The 25,000-nt window shown below is 46.4% G+C and overlaps 2 protein-coding genes across 5 annotated transcripts in view; one reads left to right on the top strand and one right to left on the bottom strand.

Moving 5' to 3' along the window:
- The first annotated feature begins 1,807 nt into the window (after positions 1-1,807).
- CST7 (cystatin F) lies at positions 1,808-21,354 on the top strand. 3 transcript variants are annotated; one of them, XM_081293158.1, is made up of 4 exons: positions 1,808-1,908; positions 12,663-12,835; positions 15,082-15,198; positions 15,910-21,354. In XM_081293158.1, exons 1-4 carry the CDS (start codon positions 1,839-1,841, stop codon positions 15,985-15,987), a joined length of 438 nt encoding a protein of 145 aa, XP_081149284.1. In that variant the 5' UTR covers positions 1,808-1,838; the 3' UTR covers positions 15,988-21,354. The 3 variants fall into 3 exon arrangements, with proteins under 3 accessions (XP_081149284.1, XP_081149283.1, XP_081149282.1); XM_081293157.1 differs by having other exon boundaries at positions 15,082-21,354; XM_081293156.1 differs by lacking the exon at positions 1,808-1,908 and having other exon boundaries at positions 10,614-12,835.
- The window catches only part of APMAP (adipocyte plasma membrane associated protein), a 32,265-nt gene continuing 28,325 nt past the window's right edge, over positions 21,061-25,000 (bottom strand). For both annotated transcript variants that reach the window (XM_081293155.1, XM_081293154.1), the window contains one exon: positions 21,061-21,929. In XM_081293155.1, coding sequence (XP_081149281.1) covers positions 21,720-21,929 — 210 coding nt within the window. In that variant the 3' untranslated portion in view covers positions 21,061-21,719. The remainder of the gene's footprint in view (positions 21,930-25,000) is intronic.

Below are 25,000 nucleotides of genomic sequence, written 5' to 3' on the forward strand. Positions count from 1 at the left end.
ATGGCTTCTCTTTGGAATATTCAAATTAGCACCTGAGTAAAATAATTGTTACTTGAAAACAAGCACTGTGCTATTGTGACAGTCAATCTGATAACTGAGACAGCTACTAAGTAACAAACAGGTGAATAGCATATATAGCCTGGATACAGTAGACCAAGGCATAATATATTAATATATGTCCCAGGCAGGGACAGTATGAGATTTCATCCAGAAACACCCTCACAGACACACCCAAAAATAATGTTTAACCAAATAAGTGGGCACACTGTGGCCGAGTCAAGTTGACACATAACCATCACAACATACACACACAGATTTAGACACATACACATATAAATTCATATCCATTCAGAAAACATACACATTCACCCTCAAAGACAAACTCTTGGACATACATACATGCATATACAAAGAGAGACAGATACATTTACATTTACACACATAACAGCTTATACACATACTGCTCCCTAGACTCTGCCACAACCCTGAAACAGCACTGTAACAACAGTACCTTCCTGCTATGGCACTTTGTGACTTAATGAGTCTCCCTGTGCCTTTGCTCATCCAGCAGGCCTGAGAATAGTGAGACCACAGGATGTAACAGTTCCTCCATTCACACTCCAGGCATGGTGCTAAATGCATTTTTCGAGTAATAGTCCTCACAACAAATATCAGAGCAACCAGGAACCTGAGAGGCCATGAGAGATTACACGTTTTGTCCAGGTCCCACAAAACCAGATCTCCCTGCCTGAAATCCAGTGTAACTCGGCAAGGCCCCCCTGGGACAGAGTTTCCCATGGGATCATGTAAAGTGAAGGCTCTGATTTTAAGTCTGCATGTCCCACCAGCCTAGGTGACAATGCCAAAACACCTCTCACAGTAAGTTCAAGATCCAGACATTTCATTCCTACCTGCACATCCTATTTCTGAGGGCACAGGGATCTCCCTGAACCTAAGGCTATAAGAGTCTGTACTACAGTACAAGCCTCATTTACATACAGAATGTAATGTACCCATTTAATCTCTATCTAGTGGAGAAAGTCCATTTACATGGAGAAAACTCCTAAATCCTCACCATAACCTGGGGGAGGAGGGACACTGAGGCAGACAGCCTCTAAGGTCTAAGGCTACTAAGAAGCAGAACCAATTCAAACTCAGAATCAGAGTTTATAATCTCTGGGCTGGCAAGTAAATGAGAGGCCAGAACCACTGGGACACATACTGTTCCTTTCTCTCCTTTGCTGGCTTTGAGCCCAAGAGGTTAAGTGATTAAACAGTCAGTCACCAAACCCTGCTCAGCTCCTGGTTTCCTGATGCAGAAATCTTTCAGAGGGCACTTGTTTGAGGATGTTCATCCGCTAAAGCTGTATGTAGTCTGACCCTGTTTTCCTACTCAAGTTCCTAGGGGTAGATGTCACTCACACCAAGGGCCGCTCAGAACGTGGTTCCTTCTAGAGAAGAAAGTCAAGTGATTCTGCTTCTGAAAATCCCCTCTTTTTTTTTAAGCGCTGCCTCCTGCCCGTAAGTATTTTTGGGGTAGAAAAATGCACACGCTTTGTTCGCAGGTCTCATTTCTCTTCCTCCTCCCCCAGTAAATGATCACAGCTTGGAAACTTATAAAGGAAGCGGTTGCCCTTGTGGCGGATAGATTTGGAGATGAGCTTCTGGTAAAAATGATTCAGCAAGAAACCACCCCCTACCCAGCCCCCAAACTGGCAGCCCACACCCCTCCCCAGCCCAGGGGGCGGTGTGCAGGGCCGGCTCCACCCCAGGAGGGCAACCCACCACAGACCCGGGAGCTCAGCCCACTGCTCCGCACTGCTCACAGCCCGACAGTCATGCGGCCGGCCGGGGCGCTGCTCGCCTTCTGCTGCCTGGTCTCCAGCACTAGCAGCGGCCCTTCCCCAGGTAAGAGGAGGGTCTCCTGGTCGCTCCCCACGGTGGGCCCGCCTTGAGATTGCTCCAGGCGTCGGATCTGCGTTTCCTCCCCGTCGCGGATCTTCCCGGATACTGTCTTGGTTTGGAGCCAATGGAGAACCGCACAGCGGTGAGGGGCGCAGGGCTCTGGGTCCTGGCAGCAGCCGCCTCTCGGGGAGCCAGGCTCCAGGGATGGAGGATATGGGGACTGTCCCTGCTGGGAACAGTGGAAACGTCTTCGGGTCCTTGCTGCTAACCGATCCTGAGTCCGGTCACGAAGAGTACCGGGACCCAGAGGAAAGCTGAATTGCGGTTAGGCGGCTTTTATCTGGCTGTTCGTCCTGCCTGCCTGCCTGCCGGCTACCTTCCTGTGACTTGGCCTCAGGGACCCTAAGGATCAGACACTTGTCCTTCCTGCAGTCTGGGGAGGCGGATGAGGAGGACACTCCCTGTGCGAAACTGAGGCAGAGCCAGGTTACGTAACTTGCCCAAGTCACATAAGCTTGAGCGCCTGCTCCCCAGGAGGGAGCTGAGGGGTGCTCTCCCAGCATGCAGAATCAGACCCCAGAGGAAGAGTGAGAGGGCCCCTTCCTTGTTTAACCAAGGAACCCTGTCACTAAGCCCCCCTCTCTGCTGGCAGGGACAGCACTCAAACTGCATCTGGTTTCTGCCCTTCTCCCTCTTTGGAGGGAGCTCGGGTCTGGCCAAAGGTAACCAGATAGAGGGTGTTCAGGTAGGACCAATGACAAGGGATGGTACCCAGAGTCCAAGGTCCATAGAAGGCTCACACCCCTTCATGGTGAATCAAGATACCAAGGAATCAAGGACACTGGGGGACACAGCTTCAGGCTCCTAAACCTACAGGTCAATGTTATAACTTGGGGGCCACAGGTTCAGGGCAGGAGTGGGAGAGTGGGCAATCTTCCACTGTCAGAGAAGGAGACAAGCCACAGCAGCCTCAGGGTGGGTGCTCAGCAAAGGGGTGGTTAACACATTGCTAAACTAACAATGAGCCTGGGGGGGGGGGGGGCAGGGCACCAGGCCCTGCCTCTTCACCTGCTCCCTGCCTTCTTAATTCACACCATGAGACCCTGAATCCCAGCTTCTCTGCCTGTCCTCCTGTCCCTGTCCCGATCCACATTGCCCTCCTGCTCCCTTCCCCCTGCTGTCAAGGGCGGAAGTCAGGAGCAAAAGATGCACATTGACACCAAAGAAGCAAGCCCCTTTTCAAAGCCTTGGTGAAAGGTATCCTGGATGGGATATGGAGTCTGTGGTGTCACCATGTCCTGGAATTATCCATACTTATGTTCATGATTTGCGTAAGTTCTGGTTTGCCTCAGTGTCCTCATCTGACACAGCAAGGACAGAGTAGTACTAGGGGATCCTTGAGACCTGACATACTGGATGACTGTTAGTGGCATCTTTCTGGCCATATTACCATCCACTTTGCTGGTGAAGGGATGCTGGAAAAAGTCCTCCCCTATCCACTCCATATTTGAGCCATACAGAGCTGCATCAGGGCTAGAAGAAGTGGGACTCCCCCTTCAGCATCCCCTCCAGGCCAGCCTGGGCCTCCTTCCCAAGACCTGTTTTCTACCACTGAACCCAGATGGGTGCCCAGAGTCCACCCTCACTCATGGGGCCCTCAGGGCACCACAGACCCACTACCTATTAGCCATGGATCCTGGGACTTCCCTAAGCCTGAGTCCCAGCATCCATGAAATAAGAAATAACTACATACTCACTCAACCCTGGGGAGCCTTCGTTGAGTTGGATCAGGGAAGGCACTCCAGAGGTACATGGTGGACATGGTGTCTCTGTAGTCACGTTGCCCCTTGCTCATGAGTCTGGTGCAGCCCTTTCCTCTACTGTGCTAGTGACAGCAATTTTTCCTGGTCCTTCCATCGAGGTCCTCATCTGTACAGTGAGGGTGCCTGGAAGCCCCTATCTGGTGTTTGAACAGAGCCAAGGGCCCCAGAGTAGAATCTACTCTCACCTCCTACCCATGACCCCTATAGCTACTCTGTTACTTCTTCTGAAAACAGATCTCAGAGACTTTTGAGAGTTGGCAAAAGGGACTCCAGGTAGCACCCTCTGGACATTTGGCTTCTCTCCATGCCCACTAACTAAACTGCAGAGACCTCCATGCTGAGCCCCAGGTCTCCTCCCTGAGCCCTTCAGAACATAGGAAATTGCCACATTGCCTCTGCCCTTTCACCGTTGGTTGAAGATGAAAAGCCCTTCTTTCTCAACTTCTCATCAATTCCAGGAAGCTCCACTGCTTGCCATGTCACACTCTGTCTCCTTCCCACCCCCTCACCAGTTAAGATTGCAGTAGCCCATCTGCCCTGGGGCAGGGATCTGTGGTCAAGTAGCAACCTGCTTCCGGGAGCACTGCATTATACCCAGAGAGGACCCCTGAAGCAGGGGGTAGGGAGGGTGGCACCTACACCCTGGCTTCCTGCAGGAACCCCTGGGAACTACTGCAGGTTGGATCTGTACCTGGAGGTGACCACTCACCACCTTCTATGTTGAGATTTCTATGTGCTGGACATAGGTTTGCCCCCAGAGACCTCCCACCTTCACTGTGGCCCTATTGCACGTTGATATATTGGATGATAATTACTCTGTTGCTTCATGTGTGTTACCTCATATATTCTCAGCACTACTCTAGAAGGTTCCTGCCATCGTTATCTCCATTTTACAGATAGGAACACAGAGGTTCAGAGAGGTTAAGCAGCTTGCCCAAAGTTTCATAACCAGCGAAATTTCAAAGCTGGGATTCCAACACTGGGAGTGGGGATAAGATATCTCTCCCCAGGAGAGACCCGCATCCTGAGTATGCCAAGGGGACATGTGTACCCTCAAAAGGATAGGTTCACTCATTTCTCATCACTCAGGTATCCCAGAGCACATGGTAGGGACCCAGACTCAAGGAATTTTGATAGCATCAGGTGAGAGCAGCACAGGGATGCAGGGTTCAGATGACTGTCTCCAAGAGGATGGAACAAGCACCCCCGAGCAGGACACTTACCTCCCACCACTGCAGTCCTTGGCACAAACTTCAGACTTCTGAAGGGTCCCAGCACCCAAGTTGGCACCAGCCCATGACAAGGACAACACCTCTACCCCACCCCACCCCCCACCCAGGAGTGTCTGGCTTTCAAATACTTGGGTTTCCTCCTGGATAGGTTTCACCCACTGGAGATTCCCCAAGCCATGAGTAACCATTCCTAACAAAGGATGATGGTGGACAAGGCCAGCTTCCCTAAACACCTGAATACTTCCTCTTTCCTACTCAAGGCAGGAACTCTTCCAAAAAACTCCCCTCCCAGATTTGGGGTGGGGCCAGACAGGGAGGAGGGGCACTAGCCAAAAGTCAACATCTTCCACTCAGCTTCAGTACTTTGAAATGTGGCCAGTGTCCAAAATTCTATTGTCTTCTTATGGCGACATGTGACCAGTGTGTCTTACTTTTTCAGAAATGCAAATTAAGAGAGCAGATGGTGGTACAGCTTATAATCTCAGGTACTTGGGAGGCAAGGCAAGAAGATTACAAGTTCAGCCAGCCTCAGCAACTTAACAGGACCTTAGCAGGCTGAGGATGGCTCCCATGGTAGAACATCCCAGAAACTATTTGTGGAGTCCCTTAGGGTACATTGGCATGTATGTTAGTGGTAGTTCCAGGACACATTCTAATCTCTTTAATCTGCCTGGAAATAGTGAGCAATTGCTGCAACTAAGAACACTCTGGATCCTGACAGTGTCTCCCAAGCTTTGAGGTTATCTGTTTCACTTTCAATCTCATTTAAACTTTTAGATATATCCTTGAAAGAGTCATTATATAGCAAGTGTGTCCTTTACATGAAGTATGTCCAGGGATCCAAATGTCAATGTTAGGATTCTTTTTTTTTTTTTATTGGTTGTTCACAACATTACAAAGCTCTTGACATATCATATTTCATACATTAGATTGAAGTGGGTTATGAACCCCCAATTTTACCCCAAATGCAGATTGCAGAATCACGTCGGTTACACATCCACAATTTTACATAATGCCCTATTAGTAATTGTTGTATTCTGCTACCTTTCCTATCCCCTACTATCCCCCCTCCCCTCCCCTCCCATCTTCTCTCTCTACCCCATCAATGTTAGGATTCTAAAGAAAGGAGTACAGAGGTAGATCAGGAATAGAAATAGGAACAGGAATGTTGGAATAGAAGTCATTTGTGATTTATACGGAAAAAAAAATGTATTTTTAAGCAGAGTACATCAGAACATTTCCTCCAAGCTTTCCCTTCCATTCTTATCCTCACCATCTGGGAGAGGAGGGACCTCCAGACTTCTGTAAGTCATGGACTGTTAGTGCTGATAAGGGCTAACAGGTGACTTACAGGAGCATGTACCCAGTAGCCCAGGGTCTAGAACAGCTGAGGAGCCTTGTAGGAATCACCAGTCTATCCTAGTTCTCTAGAGGGTCCAGAGCTGCTGTAGGGCAGGAAGGGGAAGTTTCTGCCCACCTAGGCACTCCTGGGGTGTGTCCTAATACATCTCCTCTCTTCCCAGAAAGGACAACCTCTGAGGACATTAAGTGCATCCTAAAGCTAGAAGGGCAGAAGCTCAGCTTTCCTCTCTCCAAGCCCCTTCAGCATTTTGCATCTGCATACTGGGTGCCCCTTCTCCCCACAGTGCTGCAACACTGGGGCAGTGCCTCCTGAGTGGGACAGCGTGCCTGGATCAGTATCCTGCACAATGCTGTGCATCACCCAGCCCCAATCTTCCTTCCAAGTCCCCTGCCTCTCAAAGAGTCACGGAGTTGCTGTCTCTGCAGTGTTCCTCCCTCACCTCCCCTGGACCCCCTTGCCCCACATGCATCTCAGTCTGTTCTGGAAGCTTCCTACCTTTTGTTACAGGACACTATTGCCACCCAGGGAAGAGGCTAGGCTACACAGCCCACTGGTCACCAAATATTCGGAGTCAAAGTGGTGGAAAAATGGATTTTATTCAAAGCCAGCTTTGAAGGAAGATAGGAGAAACTTTTATTTCAAAATTTTCCTCTTTAGAGGCTCTGGGGAAAGCTTTTAAAAGAGAAGACATGGCAAAATGGGACAAAAGATAGGAAATAAGCATACTGATTTAGTTAGCCTGTGCTGGACAGGCTGAGCAGGGCGTGATCTCAGCTCTCAGTTTCCTCGGCGCCTCCCAGGTCAGGGCAGGCAGTCCCTCCGTCTTAACTAAGGAAGTTGCTCTCACTTTTTGAGGAGCCCCCATTTTCGGTCTGCTCCACTTTCTGGGGACATAGCCCATACTTCCCACCTCATTCATTTTACTTGAAAAAAGAGTTCATAGCGGTTACCTTTGAAATACTAAGAATGGTTGTTTTGGTTTGTTGGTTTGTTTTACTCTTCTAACTTTCCACTCAAAATAGAAAAGTTTATATTTAAAAAATCATACATGTTTCTTTACAAAGAAAATATGAGCAATTAAATTAATTTACCTTGAGGGGAAAAAAAAAACCCTATTCTCTGATGGCACAGATACACTGAAACCACTGTCCCTTTCACAAAAATGTCTTTCTCTACTGTCTAGACTAAAACCACACTCCACTTCCATGGTCAGTAGGTAGTTGGTACCCAGGGAGCATCCTGAGGCACTGGGCTCCTTCCCCTATTGACTTGACTTCTGCAGGGTGCAGGAGACTCCCACTGCCACCATCTGTGCCCCACCTGGGCCAGAAGCACCCAGCGAAGGCAGGTTCCAGGGTCACACCAAGACCCACCAACCCTAGCTCTGGTGCTCACGGAATGGAAGCAGATTTTGTTGTTTTGATCCTGGGAGACCTTTTGCAAAGGCTTTCAAGGCTACTGGGGAATGTCATACTGGAGGGCATGCTGTGAAGGACAGCCCCAGAGACTTCACAGAGGGCATGCTATGAAGGACAGTTCTCCACAGACCACATGCCCACAAAGTTCTATGTGGAGGAGACACTAGAAATGTACAACTTTCTTGAAGACAAAAGGTCAAGTTTTTTGGGTACCAAAGTCTAGAGAGGCTTGCAGAGTAATTGCAGCTTAGTTTTACCGTGGACCTCTAGCCTAGGAACCAGCCTAGGAGCCAGGTAGAGCCCCTCTTGGTCACACAGTGATGGTCTCTCTTCACAAAGGAGGCTAAGCCCCAGAGCCACTGGGATACCCTCAAAGTTACACAGTTCCCCTAGACTCATGTCTTCTCTACTACATCACCCACCCCTTGAGCTACTACAAGGAGAAAAGACCCCACAGGTGAGCTTCAGGTGGCAAGCAGCCTTACCCTTCTGGCACACTTAGTGGTCAAGCATCTGGGTTCCAGGGAGGACAATGGTGAATGACCACCTCTGTGTCTCTTAGTAGGAATTTATTGATAAGCTTACTGACCTGAGCTCTAGTCACCATTTCTCACTTCTGGTGTGATGCAAGTCACCTGGTTGGAACATCACCAAGTAATTGTTACAACACACCTGACTGACCCCACCCTCCTACATGAGCATTCTGTTTCAGAGATCAGGTACCTGGTATAAAGCCTGTTCCTTCCTTGTTCCCAGGCACCCTGCCCTTCCCCCTGGCCTCTGAGAGATCCATCTTGCATGGCTCCTACCTCGTGCGATTTTACCCTTCTTTCCTGTTCTGGGCCTTACCCATACCCTGGCCTGTCTAATTCCCAACTCCTAGTGCATTAGTCAGCTTTTAATTGCTATCATCAAAATACCCGATGAGCAATTTAGAATAGGAAAAGTTTATTTGGGGCTCATGATTTATGAGGTTCAGTCCCGGGTGAGCCAATTTCATTATTCTGGGCCTGAGGGTGAGGCAAAGTATCATGGCAGAAGGATGTGGTAGATTCAAACTGCTCCATTCATGGTGCCCAGAAAGCAGAGAGAGAGAAGGGAAAGGGCCACAGGGAAGACAAACACTTCCAGGACATGCCCCCAATGGCCTTCCCCCTCCAGCCACCTGCTTACAAGTTACCACCCAATTAGTCCATTCAAACTTGGATGGACCAATTAGGTTACAGTTCTCGCAATTAATCATCTCACCCTCAAACATTTCTGCATTAACACAGGAACTATAGGGGACATCTCCTATCCAAACCATAATACCCAATTCAATGTAAAAGTCATTTCTCCTGTCTGCTTCCATTGGGCCTTATGATCATCTACTTGGTCCCAAAGAAAAGGGCAATTTGTCCTCCAGAGGAACACCCAGATCTGCTTCCCACAATGAAACTAATGCTCCATTGAATTTACCTTGGTGTTTTCCTCCCAAATGTTTCAATTTCTTCATAACCCAGGGAACCCAATGGTGCCTTAACTCCCCAGAATGCCTGTATCCTGTCACCATTACCTCCTCAAACAACAGCATATCTAAAACCCAGACACATAGGGAGCTTTGTAGGCTCGATAGGGAGGGAGAGGGTTGACCATGGGCTACCACCCACCTCTTCACTTCCTGTACTAGAAACCAAAGCCCCAAAGCTTACCTATGGTGAGTACTACTGCCACCCTCTGACAGCCAGGTCTCCCCTAAAGAAACACAGACACCCAGGGCTTTCACCTGAGGGGCTCCTCCTGAAAGTGTATGTGTGTGAGCAGGGAGGGGTACTGGGGACTGAACCCAGGGTCATTTCACCCCTGAGCTACATCCCCAGCCCTTTTAATTTTTTGATTTTGAGACAGATTCTTTGTAAAAGTGCAAACCAAAGGAAGAGTCACCCAATCCCCTAAAAGTGCCCTCTGCCTGGAGGGACACTGTCACCTGCATCAGGAAATGAGACCATAGCTGCCTGCAGCCTCTGTGCACTTGAAATGTGGTTCCTGCCATCACAGAGCTAAAGTTCCTATTTCATTTAATGTAGTTAATTTAATACAATAGGTTGGTGCCAACCTCTTGGTGTGTTAATATTTCAGGGAATTCTTTTTTATCTTTCTTTCTTTTGTATGTGTGTGAGCAGGGAGGGGTACTGGGGACTGAACCCAGGGTCACTTCACCCCTGAGCTACATCCCCAGCCCTTTTAATTTTTTGATTTTGAGATAGATTCTTTGTAAAGTTAGCAATTGCATAGGACCTCACTAAGTTACCAAGGTTGGGCTCAAACTTGCAATCCTCCTGCCTCAGCTTCCCAAATCACTAGGATTACAGTGTGTACCTCTGTACCCAGCTCAAGGCATTCTTAAAAAGTGAGGTAGTTTACCAACCTAAGACCCTCTATCCCATTCTCCCTCCCCCACTACTATACTTAGAATTTCCCCAAAACCTTTTTTTTTTAAATGATGTTGGGATTGAACACAGGGACATGCAAGGCAAGCACTCTACCAACTAGCTATATCCCCAGCCCTTAACATTTTATTATTTTAATATACAATTTAATTTTTTATTATTTTAATATACAATCCCTGATCATTGAGAGGGGAGTAATATTCTTTTTTTATTGGTTGTTCAAAACATTACAAAGCTCTTGACATATCATATTTCATACATTTGATTCAAGTGGGTTATGAACTCCCATTTTTACCCCAAATACAGATTGCAGAATCACATCGGTTACACATTCACATTTTTACATATTGCCATACTAGTGACTGTTGTATTCTGCTATCTTTCCTATCCTCTATTATCCCCCCACCCCTCCCCTCTTCTCTCTCTACCCCATCTACTGTAATTCATTTCTCTCCCTTTTTTTTTTTTTTTGAGAGGGGAGTAATATTCAAGACACTCATTAACCATCAACCAGAAAAGGTCCTTATTCACTTTTCGCAGTATGGAGCCTCTGTGGCTTCTTTAGAGTCCTATTTCTTTCATAAAATCAAACACCGGCATCTGGCTCTGCTTTACCCCTAATCCTCCCCTCAGTCCAGCATCCCTAGTCTCCTAGGTCTTGGCCTACATATTTTGTTCTATTTCACACTCTAAGTGGGTTTTTTGTTTGTTTGCTTTTTCTTTTTCTTTTTTGTGAAGGATCTGTGGATTGACGGAGTAGAATTTTTCTTCTAGCTACTGTAGCAATATGTTTGACTTTTAGAAAATGGGTTATGTCAGTCCACACCAAGCCACTAAAACCCCAACTCACAGCTGCCTGCCATGGCTCCCCACTCTCTGAATGTGGATGCAACCCACTGACCCAGTATCCTCACAGACAGGCCCCTGCACTCCTCATTCCCCTGTCTTAAATGTCTTGTTGCTCTGTTGTTGATCTTGTTTATTTGTAGAGCATTAAACTTCTGCATCCCCAGTTCCCAGAGATGGCAGGAAGAGGAAAGCTCAGAAAGCAGGTGCTACAAGTGCCAATGAACAAGTTGAACAAAGGAATGAATGGCAAGCTGGACTTGAGCAGGGTCATCAGGAATCCTTCAAGTCTGCGAGCTCCACTTCTCTAGGAACTAGAAGCATTAAGAGTTTGGGGAGCCAAGGAGGGATGTTGGGGTCCTCTGTTCTGCCTGGCTTTGGCACAGATGCTGGTGACAGAAGCCCTTCATGTTACTTTCCTCATATTCTGGCCAAATATGGGCTTCCTGATACAGGAAGAGCAAGAGAAAGTAGAATCAATCCAGCCCACCTACCATCCTTAACTGACTACATGCCAGGCTTGAGTGGATCCCTGAAGAATGGCATTCATTCATAGGAAAGTAAAGACTTATACCCAGACTTGTACCCAGAGAACCTCTGGGGACAGTCTAGGAGAGACATCAGTGCTGGAGCTGTAGGAAGTGGGAGAGCTAGGGTGGGCTCCAACCAGAGTCTTGAGATCAGATGTTCTGCCAAGAATGCAAGAGGAGGGTGGTTGAAGCCAGGGCAACCAGCCTCCTTACCAGTGGAGAGGCAGGACTGGGTTGAACAGTCCATGTGATCCACTTGGCTGGGACAAGCTGGAAGTGGTGGGGTGAGGGGCAGACAGGGCCAGCTTCTTCTAACACCCTAAGACCACATCCTGTCCAGATGTCTCACCACTAGGGGGGCATGTTCAGTATTTCTTAACATACATGTTGGAAATTCCCCTGGGTCCTGAAAATGTTCTGTCTGGTGGGGGAGTGGACAGTGTTTTAGTGCGCTTTTATATTGCTGTGACCAAAACATCCAACAAGAACAACTTAGAGGAGAAGTTTATTTGGGACTCACAATTTTAGAAGTTTCAGTCCATAGACGGCTGATTCCATTGCTCTGGGACCTAGGTGAGGCACTACATCATGGCGGAAGGGAATAGTGGAGGAGAACTTCTCAGCTCATGGTGGGGTCAGGAAGCAGAGAGAGCAAAGGGAAGGGGCATCAGGGATGGTGAACCCTCCCAGGGCATGCCCCCAGTGACCCACCTCCTCTAGCCATGCCCCACCTGCCTCCAGTTACCATTCAGTCCATTCGAACTAGGATGGACTGATGAGGTTACAGCTCTCACAATCCAATCATTTCACGTCTGAACATTTTTGTATTGATATAGAAGCTTTTGGGGAACACCTCAGATCAAAACCATAACAGATAGGGATTACATCATACCTTCAGCACCATCTAGCTGAGGAGTTTTGGATGTTCAGCAGACATATGGATACACAAGTGCATGGTGGGGTGAGCATGGGTAGATGGAAGAGGGAATAATCAGGGCTGAGGGCCATAAGGCAGAGAGAATAACTAAGTGACCCAAGGCATGAGGCATCACCCCTTGGATTATGTACCCTGCTATCATCAATGTTCCCATCTGGTACTGTGTTTCTCTCTTTCAGATTTCTGTTCACAGGACTTTAACTCAGGTGTGAAGCCAGGATTTCCCAAAACAATAAAGACTGATGACCCAGGAGTCCTCAAAGCTGCCAGACACAGTGTGGAAAAGTTTAACAACTGCACAAATGACATCTTCTTGTTCAAGGAGTCCTACATTAGCCGAGCACTGGTACAGGTGAAGGCCTAGGTTCTGGTGGCCCCATTATCAGATACTCCCCTGGGAAGCCAAGAGATAGCAACCCACCACTAGAACATACACAAGGACAGGAAGCTGATGGCGGCAATCAAAACCAGTGTGACTCACAGCCAAACACAAAAACCCACGGTCCTTTGCTTGCTCAAACCACACTTCCCTTGGGTGGTCACCAGGCCGCTGGCCTAAAGCCCATTAATGGGACTAAGGAGTGCAGAGGCAATAACCCCACTCCTAAAGTAGCATGCTAAGCCTGACACTCCTGCAGAGCAGGTCACTGCTTTACCTGTTGGAGCTACCCCCACCAGGGTCCCAGGACCCCTGTCCTAGCTTTAGTCCCTCCTGCAGCCCAAAGACCTTTTCATCATTCACCTGGAATATATATTCAGATCCCATAGCTATGCCCAAGTCACTCCCTCTCTGACTCACAAAACTTGTATGCCAATCAGCCTGCTCAATGTCACATCCTGTAAGGCCATCACTCTTCTTAGTAATCTACTGTGCCTGCTCAGTGCTGTTCCTCCTTCCTCAGGAGCCCAAGGGGCACAGTCAGCCTTGTTCATCTGTGTCCTAAGAATACATGACCAGCATGGATGATGGGAAGTAGAACAGTGAGGATGTTGTGGGACAGACGAGGCTAGACACTGAGGCACGGACAGGAAGCAGGTTCATTGGCTGCAGCCAGGTTCAGAATGGAGGCTTTCACCACAGTCCATCAATCACTCTGAACCCCGAGTTCAGAGATTTTCAGAACTTTATACCCAGTGTGTAGGGGGAGGGGCTCAGAGGTTCACAATATGTAGAAGTCTACACAACAGCAGCTTTTTTTCACTGTTGAAAGCATTGAACCCAGGCCTGAATACAAAAATGCAAATGCCTCTGTGGAGGTCTTGGGTTATTAGCCTTTCTTATCACATCCTGCTTCTACAACACACCTCCTGCCTGAGAAATCTGTTGCAGAAATTCTTGTTGATGGTCTAAGAACAGTTATGGTGAGTGTCTCTGGAGAAGCTTAATTTTTCTGTGGAGGAGGGAGTGCCACTACAAGGAGACACCTTCAGGAGGTGGGTTGCCTGGTGGTCTCCAAGGACACATCTGCTGATGTAGGAAGTTGGTTTCAGATGATGTCCACACACCCAGCTTGCCCTGGTGCCTGGAGGGACAGAAGTGACATGGGAGTGGCCCTACCCTAAAGCAGATGGTCTTCACTTCACTTTTGGTTACTGACTCAGTAACCACAGGGTTAGTGGTGACTATTATAATCTTATGCTTTGGGGCAACTATAACATTTTTAAAATATATTTTTAGCAGTTGAAGGGCCTTTATTTTTTATTTATTTATATACAGTGCTGAGAATCAAACCCAGTGCCTCACACATACTAGGCAAATGCTCTACCACTGGGCCACAACCCCAGCCCCAAACTGCAAATTTTGTAAGAGCAGTTGTGTTCTGATATTAGGAAACATGCTATATAAGACAGTTTGGTTTGTGCTAATGTCATCACTCCAAGGCCCAGTCTCAGGAGCCTTGGGTCTTGCCTTCCCCAGGAAGTTCAGTGCAATGCTCTGGACTTGAGTCCCCAAAGTCCTCCATAACAGGATCAGGACACTGTCCTTCTGTACCTTGGTGATGCTGGAGATTTTATTTCATTTGGTATTTGGTGGGCCAGAGATTAAAACTTGAGGAAATTTTATCCAAATTTTCTTAGAACATAAAAGAAGAAAATGAAATGGGTCATGGCTATGTCTAAATGGAGAGGGGCTATTTTGAAATCTAAAATAAAACAAAACACACCGTTCCAAAGGAACAGGGAAGGACGCTAGCAGATGTCTAGAACTCAGCAGGTGTGTCCTCTATTCAAACACCACCTTGGGTGCATAGGGCCTGGGGGATGGGGCAACCCCAGCCTGGAATCCCTCTTGAATACAGAGTTCTGAGCAGAAAGGAGCCATCCTAAAATGGAACACAAAGTCCTCAAGTCCTTGTCAGTCAGCCCTGTGAGTAAGCAGGGGAAAGGGAGTCAGGGGAGTCCAGGCACCGGCTTCCTCCCCATTAGTTCTTCTGCAAAGTCCTGGGCTTTCCTTCACCCAGAGGTGGCTCTGGGAAGCCAGCTCACTGTCCAGAGCCTTCTTCACCTATCTTAATGCACCTCTTGCTAGCAGAGGGGCTGCCATCCTAGCCAGCCTGTGCCCAATAACCCAGGACCCTATCCCTTTATTCTTTCCAGGTAGTGAAAGGCCTGAAATACATGCTGGAGGTGGAAATCGGCAGAACTACATGCAGAAAAACCACACATCATCCCCTGGACAATTGTGACTTCCAAACCAACCCTGACTTGAAGCGCGTAAGGAAGAGGGGCTGCCCTCTCAGCCTAGCCCTCCTTAACTGCTCCACTCATCCTTCAGGGCTGGGGCTGCTTCTCTGACCTGATCAGTTCCCTGACCACACACTTCCAAACCTCAGTCCAGAAGAGGTCAAGCACAACGCACAGACATACATGGAGAGTGCGAGGCAACAACATCCTCTCCAACACCCCCCTACATGACCTGTTTGTCCCTCCCTGAAAGACACATCTCAGGACAGAAATGCCTGGAATCAGGGTAGGGAGATTAGAGCAGGAAAAACTTCCATATAATTCAGAAATTACATATGTATGTGTGTGTATTATACATAGTATGACATGTCATATGATTTATATATTATATATGGTATGATATATATCATGTTATGATAGATATATATAGCATGATATATGATAAAATGATATATAATATCTCCCTTTGCAAAGAGAAAGCAAATGTGGCAAAACTCAATAATTCATAAATATAGGTGAAAAGTACATATTCTTAAATCATTCTTTCAATTTTCTTTGAAAATTTTCCAAATAAAAATGGGAGCGAGGGATATCTCTTCAGTGAGGAACACACCCATGTACACACATACACAACACCTTAGTGGCCCAGGTGTGGTATCAAAGTGTGCCAGGAGAGTTCTTTGGTGGGAAGGGTCCTCTGAGGCATTCAGGGGGTCCTTAGGTGAGCCTTTCTTTTTTCAGATTCTGAGTTGCTATACTGAAGTTTGGGTCATCCCCTGGCTCCGAAGGTTCGAGGTGCCTATTATTCGTTGCCAGTGAGTTCTGACTTTCACCTGAGTTCTGCCTGACTTTCGCCTGCCTCTTCAGCAAAACTTTGGCTGTAAGGACACCCACCATACTTGTGATCTTCGTTTCCTTCAGCCCCAGCACTGTGCCCAGCTGATACAAACCTTTAAGGACCTTCTCATGTGTAGGCAGATGGAAGTGCTAATGGGTCATTACAGAGTAGCTGGAGTGGGAAAATGATAGTACATCATGGCCAGATTAAATATATCACATTTCCTTCTGTAACTTTATTGATGCTGTACTCTTAGATAGAGGGTCTGAACCTGTATGGGTCTGAGTCTTTTGATGGGCCTCATTGGGGTTGGGGACAGACAGATGTAGGCTGACCTGAGGGGGAGGACAGGGTACTCTCTCCCATCCCTCACTCCATGGAGAGTCAAGGCATCCATCTCTTGGTTTCAGTTATTAGCATTATAGCACTAGATCTGGGACAAGTGTGCTACTGATCACTTGATCTCTGTGGATGATTAAAGTTATTAATAAAAGACTGATCATTCCAGTGCAATGGCTCTGTGTGTCACCTTTTAGTAGCAAAGTCAGGAAGATGAGGAGAGCAGTGCCAGGAGTCCTTCTCATTGTGTGGTCTGGCAAGTTTAGGTTGCTTTCATAAAGTTTCTCAGAAGCTTGTCCAGCAATTAGCTGCTAATTAAAATGTGAAGTCTGAGCAACTAGAAACAGGGAAGCCTGTCAACATGGTGGGCAGGGCAAGGTGACCCTGTAGAGGTTGGGAGAGCCTGCCCTCCAGCCAGGTTTCTTCAGGGTCAGGCCTCCACCTGAGTTCTCTGCTGCCTTTGAGGCCTGAGGATTTGGAACAGCTTAGCACAAGCACAGAAGGGCTTGGGCATGTAGGGTGGGGCAATGGTGGAACAAAGCCATCCAGGGACAGGCTGTGCAGGGGCATAAGAAAAGAAAGAGGCAATTGCAGGCTGCAGACCACCAGATCCTAGGGAAAGACAGATCTTCAGCTTGATCTAGAATTATGGACCTGGATCATAGAGGGAAGCCTAGGAGCTGACTGGTAGCCTGGTTCTCTGAGCCTTCATTCAGAGGAAGGTGACCATAGGTCCCTGCACCAGCAAGGCCCATTCACTGTGGGCTTTTTCCTCTCCAAACTCTCTTTAAAGTGACTACATGTAAAGTAGGGTGTACACTGTTAGCAGAAGACATGCTGCCACCTTGAAGAAACATGGACTTGATAATCTCTAGGAAAGAAAACATGCATCCAATAGGCAATTTATGGCTCTCCACCATAAATACGATCAATGTAACACAAAAATAAATTACCCTTTGGTTTTTTTCCGTGAAATATAAGTAACCAAAATTCCAAATGTTCCTTTGTTTTTACTGCCTTGACTCATCTTCTGGCCATTTAATTCAGGGATAGTGGTGGCAGCAATGACATAACATATTTACTTTATTTGGTGATTCCTAAGGCCCTTGAAAGCAATCCTTCCATAAAAGGCCCTGTTGACCCCGCACACAACCAGGCAGGGAGTCACAGATTGGAGGAGCCGAGGGACATCAGGACACAGCTGAGCCAGACCCTGGGAGACTTTTGCAAGTTGAAGCAATAGATGAAGGGGCCCTATACCCTTACTTCCCAGTCCATCTCATTTACACAAGTACAGACCCAGGGTGCATCAAGGTCAGGCTACCTGCCTCTCCTGCCTCCCAGGTGTCAGAGTGAGCATGGGTGTGTTCAGGTGTGAGGAAGGGGGGCCCATGTTCATGAGCTGTAGCTGAGCTCTTCTGTCCTAGCCAGGGCTCCCTCAGGCAAGAGTCCCTACCAACCCCTGCAGCAGCTTCACCCCTGGAAGAAGGAAGCCTCAGATCCTGACCTCACATTCCCAGGTTTGAACACTAACCTATACTAGAGACTTTCAGTACACCATTTGAATTTCGAGTCTATTCCCATCTCTTATAACCAGCCCCGTCACAGGTCTATGAGGCCTGTGCCGCCCACACCACATTTCAATCTTCTGGAAAGTCTCTCTGTGGGCCTGTACTCCAAGGGAAGGCTTTATCTATAATACACCACCATTTTAGTTATTTACAATTTGTTTCATTTCATATGTTACTGAATAATATGTTCCCCCTTAGACCAGCCGTGCTAATGCCATAAGGAAAGACACTTAACAGGCCCATGCAACCTTGACTTCTGGAAGCCAACTGCCAACATGCCTTAGCATTATCAGAGACACACATACCAACTATGTCCCTGAAGACACATTGTTCCTGCTGCCAAAGACAGCTGTGGTAGATTTGAACAAAGGGTGAAACAAAACATCCACATGGAGATGGGAGTGAATGTCAACCTGGATGACCTGAAATCCCAGGCTACCAATCCAGTTTTGCCTACTTTAAAAATTTTTCAGCTTGACCCCTACACAAAGGGAATTATTCGACACTAAAAGCAAGTGGTTCCATCATCTAATGTTACTATCACTGAGAAAAGTTAAAGTTAAGTACCCAGGCTTCTAAGATCGATCAGGATTATGACCAAAAAGAAAAAAGAAAAGAACTTTTGTTCAAGGTCTCAAACTGCCCAAAACCAGTCAAAATCCTGACAGCCCTGAGTGTTCCATAGTTTTCCCCAAACTGCTGCACACTCCTTGCCAGCTGTGCACACTCCTAAGGAGCCAGATCCACAGCCACATGGATCAAAGTTCTCTATTCTCACCTTCAGACTCCTGCTTAGTTTAGCTTCCCCTGCAGGTAGCAGATGGACCTAGGGTATGATTAATGCCCCACCACTGCCCATGGGGACTACCTGTGAAGCTTCAAACCACAATGGTACCCAGTCTACCCCAAGACCTGGCATCCCAGAGAACTCTGATGTGCCACCAAAGTTAGAGCCCGAGCCCCACCACAACCCACAGGCTACAGCAGTGGCCTCTGCACAATCAGACCCTGGGAAGGTCACCTGTCTCCAGTTCAGCCTCAAAGTGCCTCAATCATGGCACAGGAGTCTCCAGCTCAGTTGCCTTCTGGCTATGACTTTGGGCAGTCACTGACTCTTGGAGAATCAGTTCCCATCTGTACAATGAGACCACATCTCCTTGCCTCATTAAAAGTTAGTGTATGGCAGCCAGATGTGACATGCACACCTGTCATCCCAGCTACCTGGGAGGCTGAGGCAGGAGGATGGCTTGAGCCCAGGAGTTCCAGGACAGTCTAAGTGACATAGTTGAACTCTGTCTCAAAAGAAAAACAAATAACAAAAAGTCAGTGTATATGAAAAACTTCCAAGACTGTACACCACTCCGCAAGTATATGTTGATAGTAAAAGAAAGGGGTTTGGGGATGCAACCCAACTATAATGGTAGAGTGCTTGCCTATCATAGGCATGTGTAAGGTCCCAAGCACCACATGTGCAAAAAAAGAAAAAAAAACTCAAAAGGAATTTCATTCCTATGAAAGTTAATAACTGAATCCTGATAGAGTTTTTGTGATAGATAATAGAGGCGCCCAATGAATCACCTGGTTGATTTTTAAAAACATGTTAATAATTCACACTAGAGTAAATCCCTTTTATGTTTACCAGCAGAAGCATGTCACATATTTAAACCTAAAAATAAGACTATCTTTTTCACCTTCTCATGCCAAATTACCACATAAAACACAGGAAATGACACCTGGAGACAGAAAATCAACACCTGAGTCAAAATCAAGACTCCTTTGCTGAAAACTGTGAAAAACAATTTACCAGCTTCTTTGCACCTATGAGAACTAAGCATTAAGCACAAAGTTCTCTATTCTCAAACAACTGAGAAGTCAGCATACAGGCCCAGCACATTTAAATTGTTTTTATGACACAGTGATTAGGCATTACCTTATTATTCTTTTGTACATGATATGTCCCATCATTAGCTATTTAAAAGTATTTAATAGCCAGGTATAGTGGCATATATCTGTAATCCCAGGTACTCAGGAGGCTGAGACAGGAGGATCACAAGTTCAAGGCCAGCCTAAGCAACTTAGCAAGACCTTATCTCAAAAAATAAAAAGGGCTGGGAGTATATCTTGGTGGTAAAGCATGCCTAGGTTCAGTCCCCAGTATCCTCAAAAAAGTAATTAATGACTACTCAATTTTCTTTCCTATAAAGGCAAATAAACAATATTAATTGTTGTTCATTTGATTAAATACAGATTGTATCAGTTGGACTGGAGCCAATCTTTGCATCTAGTCTACTGTCACTTTATTCCACATAAAGCCAGTCCAGCGGAGGTGACACAATAGATAAATCAAGATTAACTCTTTATCAAACCCTTGGTACTTCCACTAACATGAGGGCTCTTTATATTCTTTATATTTTTATATCATAACCTGTTTAAAATATTGTCTGTCAAGTTTTTCAGATGCTTCTAGAGATATAATCTCTTGTGCATTCTCACAAACACCAGGAAAGAAAGGAACAGGTGCCAGCCCCATGCTGTAAGCTAGAAACAGGAAAGAAGTATATTATCAATCTATCAAAAAATGAGTCAACAAGGCTGGGATGTAGCTTAGTGGTTGAGTACCTGCCTAACATGTGAAAGGTCCTGGGTTCCCTCCCCAGCACTGCAAAAAAAAAAAAAAAAAAAAAAAAAGAAACAAGGAGGCAGATGGCTGAAGAAGGTTGGTGTCATCAGATGCTCCATGACTTCCCTTCAGAGCCAACTAGATAGGATGTTTGGCCCTAAACAACTCTTACCGAGACGATCCTCATATCAACACTTGATGGAATTAAATTCCAGTCATTTAAAATAAGTACATAAGAAACTCCCAGTCCACATCTTCAAAAAGTTAATCAACAGAAAAGTGGATTTTATATTATTTATTATTATCAAAATTAAGACCAGTGTATAGACTTATCAAGATACACAGCAACTTAGGGCTTATAACAGTAGCACAAATATGACGTCAACATATGCACTATTTATATCTGTGAGGCTAGAGGTGAAAAAAAAGGATGTTCCTAAACACACCCCTGCAGTAAGTACTAAACTACTGGATTGTCTAATTCCAGCAGCATAAGTATTCACAGAAAGAAACCCCAAGAAGTCTTCTTGCCACTGGAATCAGCCTACTTTTCCTACATGCTTACTCAAGGTCTTGAAAACTTCCAGCATGAAGGAAGGCCAGGCCACAGCAGGTGGAAAGTGGGAAGATACCCCTCCACTATGGAGGGAATGCTCAGGGACCAAGGGCCCTTGTCCCGCACAGCTCCTGAGAAACAGTCTAAAGTCACAGTTCACACAGTTCTTGCTGGCTAGCCTCAGTATATTTCTACTATATACCCCTGTTCTCCTATACCAACATCCCCCACCAAAAAAAAAAAAAAAAACCATAAGAGTAAAGATACTGAGGCCAGCAGAACAAACCCTGAGCCCTGTTAAAAATGTATGAAGTTTCCCCAAGTTTTGGAGAATTACTGTACTCAGAAAGCTTTTTTTTCTTTCTTTCTTTTAAGGGAAATGGCTTTACATGAATTTACCTTCTCCATAGCAGATATGTTATGCTTTCCTCTAAAGATGAAGTCAGGCCCAGGTGATGGGTGCCCCTTGGGGACCTACACATTCTCAAGGTTACAGTAGCCATTCCTATCACACCTCCGAGGACTGACAGGTACATGGGGTCAGAACTGTGTCCATAGCTCCTCCTGAATCAGGTATGATGGCCGAGTATAATGATTCTTAGTGCGCATGGTGAGCTGCTGGGCCGACTAAACAGATTGAAGGCTGAGTCTGCAGATGAAGGGGGACCTGAAGGAGCCCAGGTACAGGTGCCCATCATGTTCATGTACCTCACTGATGTAGGTGGCCACCATCCCATCAGGATCATGCAGGCTTCTCCGGAAGGCACCACTGTCACTGAGTTCTAACACGAGGCTGTACCGTGGCACAAACTTCATCACCGTCTCCTGACTAAACAGCTGGAAGGGAAGCACAGTGCAAGGAGAGCTTACATTCTGACTACAAGATCGCCCCTTGCCAACTAAGAATGGTCAGGTTCCTTAGGGAAGCCCCATAGCATAGAGGTAAGAGTGGCCCCATGTCCCCCACCCCTTGCAGACCAAGCCAAGGAGGACAAGTCAGCATGAGGACAGTGCAGATGAACATGGAGAAACACAAATCACACCCAAGAAAGTGAACACAGTATAGCCAAAGCTGAGAATGACCTCACCCACCAGAACACTGGGTCAAACCCAGAACAAGTTAACCAGAATACACAAATCCTGATTAAAGTATTTCAGACATGCAGTGTATAAATAATGGAGATTGAAGAGCAATTCACATTCAAAAAGAGCCTGGGAGTTAAGTAAGTTAAGTAAGCAAGTCCACACACCACACACCTCTAAAGCCAATTTTTCAACTTTTCTTGAAGCTAGCACAGAGCCTGAGGGTACCACCTGGCACATGATACTGAGAAGGGCACTTCTGACATCTCCTGGGCATGCCTAGCCAATGGGGCTTATTAGACTTGGATTCTTTTAGCAACATGGGGCTGACGAGTTTTAAGCAGGGAAATCACTGGGGAGAGAGAATTTCTGACAGAGCAGAAGGACCTCAGGTAGGTAATTACAACAAAGTACTTAGCTGCATAAGAGCAGTGTCTAGAAGTTAATAGGCAGATTAATTCATGTGAAAATACCTAAACAATTGCAACTGTCCTGGGAATAATGTCTCCCAGTCACTGAAAATGTTTAAGACGACATTCAAGTCAACTTAGCTCTAGAAGGTTCAATAGCAATGGATCAAAGTTGCTTTCCTCCATAAGGGGCTTTCCACCACCAGCGGAACACCCCTCCCACTGTCTAGTCATGTATCTTTCCCTCTCTTCTCTTTCCGTCTTATTCCAAAAGATCTCACCCTCTCTTGTTTCAACTAGTTATTTTTCCAGAAACTTCTCAAATCTCCACCTCTATGTCCAAACCAGTGTTGAATCCCTGGCTGCCTGTACTCAACTCTACCTGGACCTCACAACAGTACTTCAGCTTTGCCAGACACTCTGGCTCTGGAGACAGGCCCTCACACCCGTTGCTATAGCCAAAAACCTAACCCTTACCCTTGATCTCTGTCCTTCCATGCTCTACAAGCTTTGTAAGCTTTTTCATGGCTGTGACCAAAATACCCAAGAACAACTCAGAAGAGTAAAAGTTTATTTGAGGTTCATAGTTTCAAAGGCCTCAGTTTACAGACAGACAACACCATTGCTTCCCTGATGGTAGCCAGGAGCAGGGAGCAAGAAAGGGGCAGGGGAAGAGGCCAAAGGGAAGATGCACCCTTCAGGGCATCTAACTCATCCAGTCAATGCCCCACCTTCCTACAGTTAAAACCCAGTCAGTCCATTCAAACTAGGATGGACTGATTGTTATAGCTCTCACAATTTAATCATTTCACCTCTCAATATCACTGTGCTAACAAGAGCTTTTGGCGGATGTCTCACATCCAAACTATAACACCTGGCCACCTCAGAGTCTTGCAATACACCTATGTGTATGCCACCCCAACCCTGGGCCCTGCCACCACCTCTCCCTGACCACCAGCCCTCACCCCAGGTCCCCCATGGCCACTCAAGTCATAGCTGTAGTTACCTTCCTAAGACATTCTCTGTCCTATGTCATTTCTCTGCCTGAACAACTCAGTCAGGAAGCCCCTAGTGTGGCTGAGCAGGTAGTTGCATACAGAGGACAAGGAGATCACAGTGGCCTAGCACAGGTTGTCAGAGCACAAACAGGGTGAGGGGATGTCCCTGCAACCAAGTGGCCTAACAAAAGAGAGTAAGAGTGTTCACCAGGGACAGCTTGGTACAGGGTATCAGAGCCCTTGAATAAAAACACAAGCTCCTGCAGGCAGTCAGAAAGAAGAGCTGGCCCAGTGTGGCAATCAAGAGCCCCAACAAAGGCCATATGAGAGATGGACTATGGCTACATTTGGGGGAACTGGTTACATTTGGGGGAACTGATTAAACTGGTAAATATATGAAGGATAATGGTATCTAGACACTTCATTGTTAGAGAGGTATACATAATGAGAAAAATAAAGGGAGAAAACTAGAATTAATCCTGTGGTGTTGGACTGAAATTGGATATTCCTACATGAACAGCTGTATTCAATTTAAACAGATGACAAATTAATATAGATGTAAGTACATATTCCTGAGCTTTGTCCTTTGAGGGGGCCAGAAAACAGGGACATCCAAAAGCAACAAGTGAACCATCCAGTCCTCCAGAAGGAACCATGGTTCATTAGAGAAATGGCCAGTTCTACATGCGGGGCAGGGAAAATACATGATCCTGAAACAACCTGTGTGACAGACAGTGACAAAATGGTCCAAGAATGAAAGGAATGTGTCCAAAGGTACAGGAGCCACACTGAAGGGACTTCCACTGGCCACAGATGGACAATATGAACATCAAGATAAATAATGATAATAACATTATAACCACTGATAAAATAGGAAGCCATGGGATAGCACTGATTATTAATTATAAATGGACAAACAGTGACTTTACAACTGAGAGACCTGGCATTTGAGCACCAGAATCAGGTGATCAAAACTGCCACCACTGCTAATGAGACAAAAAAATATCACATACCCTTTGACTGTCGCACTTCCATGTTACACCTGCCAGTGACATAGAACCTGAATTGAATCATGAGAAAACATTACACTAATCCACATGGAGGGACATTCTGCAACATAAATGACCTCTAAGCTTCTAAAAGATCAAGGTCAAAAAGTCAAAAAAAGACAGGAATTGCTCCAGACTGAAGGAGAATAAAGACACATGGCAAATAAAGGCCATGCTTGATTCTGGGTTGAATCCTTTTGTAATTAAGGACATTAGGACAACTGGCAAAACCTGAGTGCAGCCTGTGGGTTAGACAGTCATAAGGTATCCATGTGAGTTTCCTAGGTTTGGTTGTTGGTAATAAAAGACAAAGTCCTTACAGGAAGAAAACTTCCTAGTATCTGAGAGCACAGGAGCACCAGGTCAGC

The sequence above is a fragment of the Spermophilus citellus genome (genome assembly GCF_964194105.1).
Source record: "Spermophilus citellus genome assembly, chromosome: 4".
NCBI lineage: Eukaryota > Metazoa > Chordata > Mammalia > Rodentia > Sciuridae > Spermophilus > Spermophilus citellus.